The sequence below is a fragment of the Oncorhynchus keta genome, chromosome 10 (assembly GCF_023373465.1).
Source record: "Oncorhynchus keta strain PuntledgeMale-10-30-2019 chromosome 10, Oket_V2, whole genome shotgun sequence".
NCBI lineage: Eukaryota > Metazoa > Chordata > Actinopteri > Salmoniformes > Salmonidae > Oncorhynchus > Oncorhynchus keta.
Genome location: NC_068430.1, coordinates 65,452,083 through 65,464,704, shown reverse-complemented (window position 1 = coordinate 65,464,704; position 12,622 = coordinate 65,452,083). Strand labels below are relative to the sequence as shown.

General features: G+C 43.8%; 1 protein-coding gene across 7 annotated transcripts in view; it reads right to left on the bottom strand.

The window, feature by feature from the left end:
- LOC118389226 (SEC14-like protein 1) overlaps positions 1-12,622 on the bottom strand; it is a 60,685-nt gene that overhangs the window by 37,243 nt on the left and 10,820 nt on the right. For all 7 annotated transcript variants that reach the window (XM_052527619.1, XM_052527618.1, XM_052527620.1 and 4 more), the window contains one exon: positions 9,233-9,322. In XM_052527619.1, coding sequence (XP_052383579.1) covers positions 9,233-9,295 — 63 coding nt within the window. In that variant the 5' untranslated portion in view covers positions 9,296-9,322. The remainder of the gene's footprint in view (positions 1-9,232; positions 9,323-12,622) is intronic.

Sequence of the window (12,622 nt, the reverse complement as noted above, 5' to 3'; positions counted from 1 at the left end):
GCAGGCTGGCATGGGACACTCTGTTCCTTCCCTGATGGCCCGGTGGTGCTGTGTCCTAATCTAGTGGATTAGTGCATCCCCCTGTCTGTTGTGGCTCAGTTGGTAAGAGCGTGGCATTAGCAATCCAAAGGATGTGGATTCAATTCCTGCAGGGATCACAAACACATAGGCTAGACCCACTAACAATGTATGTACTGTACTCTAAATTGCTTTTGGTGTTGTCTGCTAAATATTGAGCCACGCTACTCTAATTCATCTGGACACTATTGGAGTCTGAGGGAGAGAGAGGAGTGGGGGGTTGGTTGCTTGCTTCAAATCAGAACACAGAGCCTCTCTTCACCTGAAACAACAAATAGTGTTAGTTTCTCGCCTACTTTGGGAACACAATTTCCCACAAAGGGCAAAACTTAAAAAACCCATGTAGTCCGTGGGGGAAATAGCAGTTGTTTGTTTCAAGGAGGACAGAGTCCTCTAAACTGGAACAACAAGTCTCGACATCCCTCTCTCCTCCCATTGGGAACACCATCTCAAATCAAATGTTATTGGACGCATACACATATTTAACAAATGTTCTTGCGGGTGTAGCGAAAAGTTTGTGTAGCGAAATGCTTGTGAAGTGCTCATGGGCTCCATGAACCGGCACGGCGTGCTAATAGCAACAATAACATCAACTACACTTCCTGTTATTGCGGAGAAGGCACGCACGAGTCGGGAGTGTATGCTGAAGGGAGACTATGGACCACTACTGTGTTTCTGTAGCTATTGTTTTATTTCCTTCATAAGCCCTTCCTCTAGAGAAATATTACTCGGGTGAAAGCTGGACGGTATTCGTGCGACCTCATGCATATGCACGTGTCCAGATTACTGAAGCATACTAGTTAGCTGAGGCAGTAGCAGCCCATGGACACTTTCTTCTGAGAGACTGACATCATCTAGCCTTGTTAAAGAGGAAGTTGCGTTTTCCATTGCTGGGCTCGGTGTTTCTCAGAAATTCTCAGTCCTTATCAGTCACTTTCACAGGAGTCCTGAGCAATTATTTTCTGACTCCCCCCTCAAAAAAAAACTAATTTTGAAAAATGACAAATCATTCAAGTTAGCGGTCTTATCTTTTTGAAATAATGTTCAGTGTTCCCTCTATTTCTTAGGAGGGGTGCCAAGGCAAACTAATCGGAGTGATATTGTATAATAGCATGCTACATAGGCCTAAACGGCCCCCAATACATTTCACCTTTATTTAACCAGGTAGGCAAGTTGAGAACAAGTTCTCATTTACAATTGCGACCTGGCCAAGATAAAGCAAAGCAGTTCGACACATACAACAACACAGAGTTACACATTGAGTAAAACAAACATACAGTCAATAACACAGTAGAAAAACAAGTCTATATACAATGTGAGCAAGTGAGGTGAGACAAGGGTGGTAAAGGCAAAAAGAGGCCATGGTGGTGAAGTAAATACAATATAGCAAGTAAAACACTGAAATGGTTGATTTGCAGTGGAAGAATGTGCAAAGTAGAGAGAAATAATGGGGTGCAAAGGTGCAAAATAAATAAATACAGTAGTGAAAGAGGTAGTTGTTTGGGCTAAATTATATATGGGCTATGCACAGGTGCAGTAATCTGTGAGCTGCTCTGACAGCTGGTGCTTAAAGCTAGTGAGGGAGATAAGTGTTTCCAGTTTCAGAGATTTTTGTAGTTCGTTCCAGTCATTGGCAGCAGAGAACTGGAAGGAGAGGCGGCCAAAGGAAGAATTGGTTTTGGGGGTGACCAGAGAGATATACCTGCTGGAGCCCCTGCTACAGGTGGGTGCTGCTATGGTGCCCAGCGAGCTGAGATAAGGGAGGACTTTACCTTGCAGGGTCTTGTAGATGACCTGGAGCCAGTGGGTTTGGCGACGAGTATGAAGTGAGGGCCAGCCAACGAGAGCGTACAGGTCGCAATTGGTGGGTAGTATATGGGGCTTTGGTGACAAAACGGATGGCACTCTGATAGACTGCATCCAATTGATTGAGTAGGGTATTGGAGGCTATTTTGTAAATGACGTCGCCGAAGTCAAGGATTGGTAGGATGGTCAGTTTTACAAGGGTGTATGTGGCAGCATGAGTGAAGGATGCTTTGTTGCGAAATAGGAACCCAATTCTAGATTTAACTTTGGATTGGAGATGTTTGATGTGAGCCTGGAAGGAGAGTTTACAGTCTAACCAGACAGCTCTAAGTCAGAGCTGTCCAGAGTAGTGATGTTGGACAGGCGTGCAGGTGCAGGCAGCGATCGGTTGAAGAGCATGCATTTAGTTTGACTTGTATTTAAGAGCAATTGGAGGCCATGGAAGGAGTGTTGTATGGCATTGAAGCTCATTTGTTAACACAGCGTCCAAAGAAGGGCCAGAAGTATACAGAATGGGGTCGTCTGCGTAGAGGTGGATCAGAGACTCACCAGCAGCAAGAGCGACATCATTGATGTATACAAAGAAGAGAAGTAGTTGGTGAACCAGGTGAGGCAATCATTTGAGAAACCAAGGCTGTCGAGTCTGCCGATGACGATGTGGTGATTGACAGAGTCAAAAGCCTTGGCCAGGTCAATGAATACGGCTGCACAGTATTGTTTCTTATCGATGGCGGTTAAGATATCGTTTAGGACCTTGAGCGTGGCTGAGGTGCACCAGCTCTGAAACCAGATTGCATATGGTGGGATTCGAAATGGTCGGTAATCTGTTTGTTCACTTGGCTTTCGAAGACCTTAGAAAGGCAGGGTATGATAGATAGGTCTGTAGCAGCAGGGTCAAGAGGGTCCCCCACTTTGAAGAGGGGGATGACCGCAGCTGCTTTCCAATCTTTGGGAATCTCAGACACAAAAGAGAGGTTGAACAGGCTAGTAATAGGGGTTGCAACAATTTCGGCAGATCATTTTAGAAAGAAAGGGTCCAGATTATCTAGCCCGGCTGATTTGTAGGGGTCCAGATTTTGCAGCTCTTTCAGAACATCAGCTGACTGGATTTGGGAGAAGGAGAAATGGGGAAGGCTTGGGCGAGTTTCTGTGGGGGGTGCAGTGCTGTTGACCGGGGCAGGTGTAGCCAGGTGGAAAGCATGGCCAGCCGTAGAAAAATGCTTATTGAAATTCTCAATTATAGTGGATTTATCAGTGGTGACAGTGTTTCCTATCCTCAGTGGAGTGGGCAGCTGGGAGGAGGTGTTCTTACTCTCCATGGACTTTACAGTGTCTCAGAACTTTCTTGAGTTAGTGTTGCAGGAAGCAAATTTCTGCTTGAAAAAGCTAGCCTTGGCTTTTCTAACTGCCTGTGTATATTGGTTTCTAGCTTCCCTGCAAAGTTGCATATAACGGGGGCTGTTCGATGCTAATGCAGATTGCCATAGGATGTTTTTGTGTTGGTTAAGGGCAGTCAGGTTTAGAGAGAACCAAGGGCTATATCTGTTCCTGGTTCTAAATTTCTAGAATGGGGCATGCTTATTTAAGATGAGGAAGGCATTTAAAAACATTACCAGGCATCCTCTACTGACGGGATGAGATCAATATCCTTTCAGGATACCCCGGCCAGGTCGATTAGAAAGGCCTGCTCGCTGAAGTGTTTCAGGGAGCGTTTGACAGTGATGAGTGGAGGTCGTTTGACCGCTGACCCATTACGGATGCAGGCAATGAGGCAGTGATCGCCGAGATCTTGGTTGAAGAAAGCAGAGGTGTATTTAGAGGGCAAGTTGGTTAGGATGATATCTATGAGGGTGCCCGTATTAATAGCTTTGGGGTGGTACCTGGTAGGTTCATTGATAATTTGTGTGAGATTGAGGGCATCAAGCTTAGATCGTAGGATGGCTGGGGTGTTAAGCATGTTCCAGTTTAGGTTTAGCAGCACAAGCTCTGAAGATAGATGGGGGGCTATCAGTTCACATATGGTGTCCAGAGCACAGCTGGGGGCAGTCTATAGCAGGCAACAACAGTGAGAGACTTGTTTTTAGAGAGGTGGATTTTTAAAAGTAGAAGTTCAAATTGTTTGGGTACAGACCTGGATAGTAGGACAGATCTCTGCAGTAGAATGCAACACCGCCCCCTGTGGCAGTTATATCTGCTCTGAAAATGTTGTAGTTAGGGATGAACATTTCAGAATTTTTGGAGGTCTTCCTAAGCCAGGATTCAGACACGGCTAGAACATCCGGGTTGGCAGAGAGTGCTAAAGCATTGAATAAAACAAACTTAAGCAGGAGGCTTCTAATGTTAACATGCATGAAGCCAAGGCTATTACGCTTACAGAAGAGAGCGCCTGGGGAATAGGAGTGGAGCTAGGCACTGCAGGGCCTGGATTCACCTCTACATCACCATAGGAACAGAGGAGGAGTAGGATAAGGGAACAGCTAAAAGCTATGAGAACTGGTCGTCTAGAACAGAGAGTAAAAGGAGGTTTCTGGGGGCGATAAAATTGCTTCAAGATATAATGTACAGACAAAGGAATGGTAGGATGTGAATACAGTGAAGGTAAACCTAGGTATTGAGTGATGATGAGAGATATTGTCTCAAGAAATATCATTGAAACCAGGTGATGTCATCGCATGTGTGGGTGGTGGAACTGAAAGGTTGGATAAGGTATAATGAGAGCAGGGCTAGAGGCTCTACAGTGAAATAAGCCAATAAACACTAACCAGAACAGCAATGGACAAGGCATATTGACATTAAGGAGAGGCATGCTTAGTCGAGTGATCATAAGGGTCCAGTGAGTAGTGAAGTTGGTTGGGGTCACGGCGACTCAGACAGCTAGCCGGGCCATCGGTAGCAAGCTAGCATAGGATGGAGGTCTGTTTTTAGCCACCCCGTGCGTTTCTGTCGGTAGATTAGTGGGGTTCCGTGTGGTAGAGGGGATCAATCCAAATGGCAAAATAGATATAGTTATAGTGACCCAAGACAAATTGTCCGATAGACTTATTCAGATAGCAGCCGTTAAGACAGCTAACGATTAGCGGGCCGCAGATGGGCAGTCAGGTAACGTTGCGATGGAGGGGCCAGTTGGATAACTCCCTCGGGCAGATAACGTCGGTAGTCCAGTCATGAAGGCCCGGTGGGGCCTACATGGGCACAGCACAGGAAGTTGGTGGCACCTTATTTGGGGAGGATGGGCTCGTGGTAATGGCTGGAGCAGAATGGTATCAAATACAAACACATGGTTTTTCATTTCAAAAAGCGATTTAATGCAACGTAGGCCTACTTTAAACAAACTCCTCTCAAATTGCCCCAAGTCAAAGCAGGATAGAACCATTTTAATACTTTAAGAAAATAGACATCATGATGCTGTTAATACATTCCTTTGAGCCTAATGGCAACACTGCTAGAGGTGGAAACATTTCCCTTCAATCCTGTCAATGCCTTGAGTGGGTGGTTGAGGCAAAGCAAAGAAAGAGACTGTATTTTTTCTAGAAGGAATGCGTTTAAAAAGGTAATTGACAGACCGTCAGAGGAATGTAGCGCTTCAGTTCTCTCCTTCCAGAGACGGTAAGAGGGTGTTTCAGAAGACTGACAGTTTCCAAACAGAGAAGAAAAGTGGACAGGGAGAGATAGAGACATACAACATTCCTCAAAGCAAAATGCCAAATAAAATCCCTTAAAGAATGAAAAGCCATGTTTGCCAAATTTCAAGTCTGTTGAAAGAAGAACTGCAAGACTTGTCATACCAAACAGAATCTGATGACAACACAGCACTGTTTATAAACACACCCACAACAACATATCAAATTACACGGGCCCTGCAAAAACACCGAAACACAGGTACATTCTCATGCAGTAACGCCCACAGCTATGCTGCCTGAAGGTGTGGCACAAAGTAGGGACACTCAAATAGGTGCAGTCAAGGAGTTAGCTGAGAGCAGAGCAGGGACAGACAGCTTGCATGGCTTTGTGATCTCACTAGGGCATCAATAACACCAGTCTCTCAGCTCCATGGCAGAATATTTAGAGTTGCAGGAAATTGCTTTAAACCTGCAACAATCTCTCAGCTCGATGGAGAAATCTGTATAATTGCAAGAAATTGTCTTAAAAATGCTAACATTTCTCTACGCCGCCCAGATGGGGGGACCACCATCTCAGCCACTTTTTGATTCAGAAAATACCCAAAGTGTCTGCCAATTTGTAATTTCCCCGTGGAGAGAGAATATATCAAACTGCCTCTTCAAATGCACCAGCTTTAGGAGGGGCCATATCAGTCAGTGTAAATGTACCACTCACATCAATAAAGAAAAGAGCAGACAATAGGCTAGAGAATACGTGGCATAGTGAACCACCTCTTCTACGAGGCTACATCATTCTGACAACTGAGTCAGGCCGACCTGTTGAAGAGATATCAAATTTAAAAAATACAGGAGACAGACAGACAATTGACCATTACGACACACAATGAACCACTTGTATCTGCACATAAACGTGTGCATCGTTCAACCATTTTTCCTGCCAAATAACCCTCTGCCTTGATTCCTCAGCTTCTTATGTTGGTTCTCTACCCCTCTGCTTGTGCCCCAGATTAACAGAACCCGTCCCATCTGACTCTAAAAGGCATCTGCATGCTTCCCATTTGACAGTTCCTAACAGTTTGTGCTTATATCATGATATTTAGTGAATTTGTTATTCGTTTTGGTCTTCAGCAAAGTGTTTTTGTGGGGGGAGGGGGGGCTGTTCGTGCACACACACACAAACATTTTGAGGCAAGCCGAAGACTGTAGTGAAGTCTTGGCCCCTTCGTTGATGTTTGGTCAACAGGAGGGATTATTCAATCAAGTGTTTGTTGTCATTCAACAAGAGACAACTCGTGTGTCATTTTTTTCACTTGAGAAATACTGCACCAAACAAAATTGCATGACTGAGATCTCAGGAAAAACGTCAAAATTAATGACAGATCTCTTGCGTTACATTAATTCTGACTATTTTGAGGAAGTGTATACTGGCTACAGCGTCTCAAGATGGACAAAGTACTATTGCAGCTTATTTCACGTTTCTCAAGTGAAGGTCTTTTAAGAGCAACATTAAATCGTTTCACCTAGCCGAACCGAAACCTTAAGGCAGCTCATCCCAGCTTGGATGCCCCTCAGGCAGCCCAATGTGGTTTTCCTGCCATTTCAGTCCAGCCCCCCTCCCCTCATCCTCCCCTGCTGTCCCCCAGGTGTAGTGTTCAAGCAGCTGCCACTCACTGACTATTTATAGCCCCCTGTCCAATGCTTGCCCACCATTCACAAAGGCCAGCGCTAAGGACATTTGCCTCTTCTTCACTTTAATGGAGAAAGCTTATTTGAGGCAGCAAATAAAACCTGCATGCATGGCTACAATAGCCAAACTCAAAATAGTTTATTGAATCACATTCAATTGAAGCGCAGTTAAATGGGATTGAACAAAAAACAATGCTTTGATTGCATGTCTTCTGGAAATAGTTACAGGTCTTAAAGTTGGCCAACCTTGATTTTCCAATGAAAACTGAGTAACAACACCTATTAAGTAAAGCAAGATGAGGTGGTTAACCAAAATGATGAATTATCGTCCTCCTCCTAACTATGTGAAACATGGTCATGAAGTAACACTACCAAGTTACCACAGTGAATTAACCCAGTTTAATGTAGTGAACATGCGCCTCCCGGCCTGTACATTTACATTTAAGTCATTTAGCTGTAGCCACTGTACTGTGGTACTGTGGAGAGGCGGAATAAGCCAGTGTTTTTCCACTGCTCATCTGCTACTGAACCGTTTACTCAGTGAACCCTCTGTGACAGCCCTGCCTGACAGTCCTGTCCTCTAGCTCTGGAGGCTGAGAAGAGATAGAAAGAGAGGGGGAGGAAGAGAGGTGCCAAAATAGGGAGAAAGATGGAGCAAACGAGAATGAAAAAGAGAAGGACAGTGAGTGCGTTAACGTTTACAGTAATAATTTGATATTAAACTGGTTAAGGCAGTAGGCATATTATGCAATAGTCATGTCAACACCTTACGTCGGCTCAAGGTCAAAATCTATGTTACGCATACGCGTATTACAACACCTGGTTTTAAATCCAGCTGTGCGCTTGATCTGCGCATGTGCCAGCACCAGCCGAGTGAGAGTCCCTCTTTAGCGTGAGTGAAGTGAGTTTGGAACAGCTGAATATATGCAAAGTAGTTTTCAGAATTAAATATGCTTCCCAAAAATAACATGGTCGCTGTGGTAGAATGTTTATTTTGGATTTCCTGCATTTATCAGAGTGCCATCAGGTAGCCCGATTTCAGATGTCTCCATGGAAACAAGACTATTAAGGAAATTGTTCTTGCAAAGCATGTAAACGTTTTAAACTATTATATTAATCTGACTATGCACAAAGGGTCACATTATTGTGTGCATGTAACCATACTCATTGAGGCAGAGAGAGTGGAGGAGAGAGAAAGTGATAGACACCCAGAGAGAGAGAGAGATCGACAGACCGAGGCAGATGCTACGTCTATACTTCCAGGTTGTGTACTGCACGCATCCCCTCACCTTATCTGAGTGAGTGAGTACAACTCAAGCACACGATAGGAGCCAGAAGACACTCACTCACCAAAAGCCTGCACAGGTGCTGCATTTAACAGAGGAAACAGACCAGCAACCAATTCAGCAGTGGTACTTCTGTTCAACATAACAGTGCCCACCATTTACTATTGAGATATTAAAAGGGTTGGTGCACAGACATGGCCTGAGATGGTCTGGAGGTTTGAGTTGTCTACATACTAGATGGACTAGAAGAGATTTGTGCATCCTGGACTGGACTTGGCTTGACAATTCTTGAACGGTCTGCTTGGTACATTACAAATGATCAGTCAAGAAGACCAGTCGAAGACCATCAAAGTATTATGACTGCTAGTGCATGTTAGACCCAGGCAGCTAGATTCGTACGCCACAGTGCAACACGACCACACATCATGTGGCACACATGTTCAATATGAAGCCAAGGTTGCCCTAACGTACTTTACCAACCCTTCCCTCAAGGTGGTCTTGGGGACCCATTCATTACCATTACATAACCCAACCACTACTGCCTGGGTATTTGTTAGACCTAGGCTACATCTCAAACAACCATGTTGTCAAGTTCAAGTCAATCATATGAAGGACAGGGTTGCCCTAACGTCCTTACCAACCACTTCCTCGAGGTTGTCTTGTCGACCCATTCATTACCGTTGCATAACCACCACTATCTAATATTCATGTGGGGCGTCAATGGAGGTCAAGAGTCTAGGGTAGAGTAACACTTACCTCCATCACCAGCTCAAAAGGCTGCTTGTACACCCTGATGGGTGACTGATACTTCTGCACCATGGTGGGAATGACTGTGGTGCCAACGACCTGAGAGAAAACAATCTGATATTAGAGCTTATATAACCAACATCATAGACTTTTCTTGGTGAGAGAAGACAAAAATGGGCCAGACTGCATTAGACTGGGTGCGTAACATACGAAGAAAATTGTTCTTGAGTTGGTAAAATAGCAGTATAGTTCTGGATGGCCCCGCTGGAGGCATCTGACATGTCATTAAGTAAGCCACGTTTGTTTGTGTGTGCGTGTGTGTGTGGCAGCTGGCGGGGAGCCCGGAGTACTTGGCAGTTTGTCTGCAGTGATTGCCTGCAGGAAGGCACTTTGCTCTGCCGTGGGAGAGGAAGCGCGTCTCATTGAACTGATCAATGAATGCAGAGTTTCGCACCATGCATCACACACTCAGGTACTGAACTGCATAGGGAACAGAGATGGAGATAGACATGGCCAAATACTGGAAAGTCAGGGACTGCCAAGTGCCAATTAGTCACAACCGCATGGCTGATAAACTATTCAGGTAAACCTACATTGATGCGTATGTAAATATTATGTGGAGCTAGCGGTAGAACTGAAAGCTTGGGAGTCATTAATACTGCACTACAGCCTACGTAAATGCACGAATGCGTGCTTGGCCGTAGAGAACTGATGAATTAACGCATCCTCTGTGATGTAAAATGTAAGCAGCGCATTCCAAGAACTTAGTGGTGGTAACCACCACAGTGCAGACGTTGGCAAATACAGTAGGACTAGGCTATGGTCCTGACAGAGCCAACAGATGTGGACCCTGAAAACGCTGGAATGTTCCACTGCATGTTATTTGGATTGGTCGAAATGTTAAAATGTGTATTTTTCAATATATAGGACACACCCTGTGTTTTAATAAAATCAACAAGCTATGCATAGAGCTTGTCTGATGCCTTAAGCACACCTTTGATGAAATAAGACAAATGACTCAAGAGGGAGCCAGAGATCAAGATAACAAAAAACTCAAACTTAACCCGACCATTCTCCTCCCACTTCTACTGACTCGCAGATTCTGCCATTACTCTCTCGAAGTTGCCTGTAATGGGTTACACGAGGAATCGGCAACCTTTCTCACGTGGAATACCAATTTATCTTACAATTTCTACCGATCTGCGTGCCAGTTAAAGTTTTCATGTGCATATTTTCGTGAAACTGTTTCATCTCATTTATAACATCTTCATATTTCAAAATAATTGTCATGTGGTTAATCTAAATTATATCCAAATGAAAATGATACAATTCTAAAAAGGTTACTTATATTGCCATTGCCAACTATGTAAAAATTGCCTATAAAGCCAACAAATAAAAACATTGTAGCTTGCAGGTAGAGAATATCCTGATAATAAATATCCTATGAATCACATTGTCTGCAACATACTTGAAACGTATCAACTATTAACATGGGATATATGATAAATTATTCTGGGCCTTCAGAGTTTCCTGTAGGCTATTTACGCAACGGATAAGAAGTCATTAAGTAGTCCTATTGTATGACATTTCCACTGGATCAGAGCATGACATTTTCCCCTTTCATGCCGAGTGGTTATCGAAAGGGAGAAAGCTGGAAAGATCTTTTGAAAACTTTTAGGAACTATTGTAATTCTCAATTAATGTAAAAACAGGGCTGCTTGCTGTCTGATGTGAAGAAAACATTACTTTGAGATGCTCCACAGCTCATTAGTGGTGGTGCGTTAAGCCAATCAGAAATACGATCAGATCCCCAAATGGACACATTTATATGCCTACATTTGCACGCAGGCCAGTAATTGTACTACTGGTGATCTACTGTATGTAATGGGGAATTGATAGACACTAACAATCAAACAATGAAGTTATGAAACAATGAATGTGCACAAATTAGCAGGAGAGACCACATTCTGGAGAAAGACGTGCATTCTGCATGGTCAATCCAACTTCTGCATTGGCCTTGCAACATTTACGGTGATACGGCATCTGCAGAAGTCAGGACATTCATACTTCTTATGCTCCGTGGAGCAGCTCAGAGCTGTTGTGAAGTAAGTTGTCAAGGATGTGAGTTTGTGTTTATACAGAAACCCCTGCCCTAACATAACCAACAACTAATCTAGTAGAATTCAATCATCTTTTCTGACTCGCGTGTCTAACAGCTGATAATCAGATAAATTGACGAGCTGTACCAAAATAAACTAATTGTGGGAGTCAACGCAATTGCAACAAATTCGGAGTGCTATTTTCAAAATGTCACATACTATAACTAGTGATGCACCGATATGACATATGTCCGATACTCGATATTTTCCTAGCCATCAAAAAACGATAGCCGATATTTACATTTTTTGCAGCCTTTTAAGCATTCTAGTACAGTTAAATAGTTAACACACACACAGCGGTCTAAGGCACTGCATCTCAGTGCAAGAGGCGTAACAGTCCCTGGTTCGAATCCAGGCTGTATCACATCCGGCCGTGATTGGGAGTCCCATAGGATGGCGCACAATTGGCCCAGCGTCATCCGGGCAGTCTTGTTAATAAGAATTTGTTCTTAACTGACTGCCTAGTTAAATAGTTAAACACGCAATGACCCAAACTGCGTTCCATAGTATGTATAACAGTGACGCTATTACTGTGCATCTCCGGTAGGGCAACATCTGAAAAATAGCACACTTGGTAGTGTGTACCGGTGCTCGACCAGTCGGTGAAAGCCAACATCACCCACGACAGAGAACGGTTGATTGTCAAGGGCAATGAATTCCATTATCTTGGCTTTAATGGACTTCGCCTTTGAGTTGTCTCGCTGAAATCTTCTTACTCTTTCAAAGGACTGCTCGATCCACACAGAAGACATTGTGGGCTAGGTTAGGAATGCTGTGTTGCATGTGTAGCGCAAAATTTTAACGTGGTGTCATTAAGTCATGTACCTACGTTATAAAAGTATGCACGGTAGCTTTGACATCGGTTTAACATCAACATTAACCTAGACATTGGGCCGATACCGATGTCGGCAATTTGAGCTAATATCGGCCGATCCCGATACATTCACCGATATATCTTGCATCCCTAACTATAACACTTTCTTTTTACGCGTACTATTTCGTACGCTAGTATGGTTATTTGGACACAGATGTTATCTTGTACGGTTCACAGTTCATAGGGTCTTACAGGAGGAATGTAGGCCCTATAGTCTAAAAAGGCCTAAAATTGCCACTAATGGTTTGTGATACAAATGTAAAAAGAATGTTTGACATTCTTCCTCCCAAAGTTTCTATGTGAGAATTGCCAGACCAATCTGAGATATGTTAAATATTTCCGGGCTGTCCAGGTGTGGAATTGCCC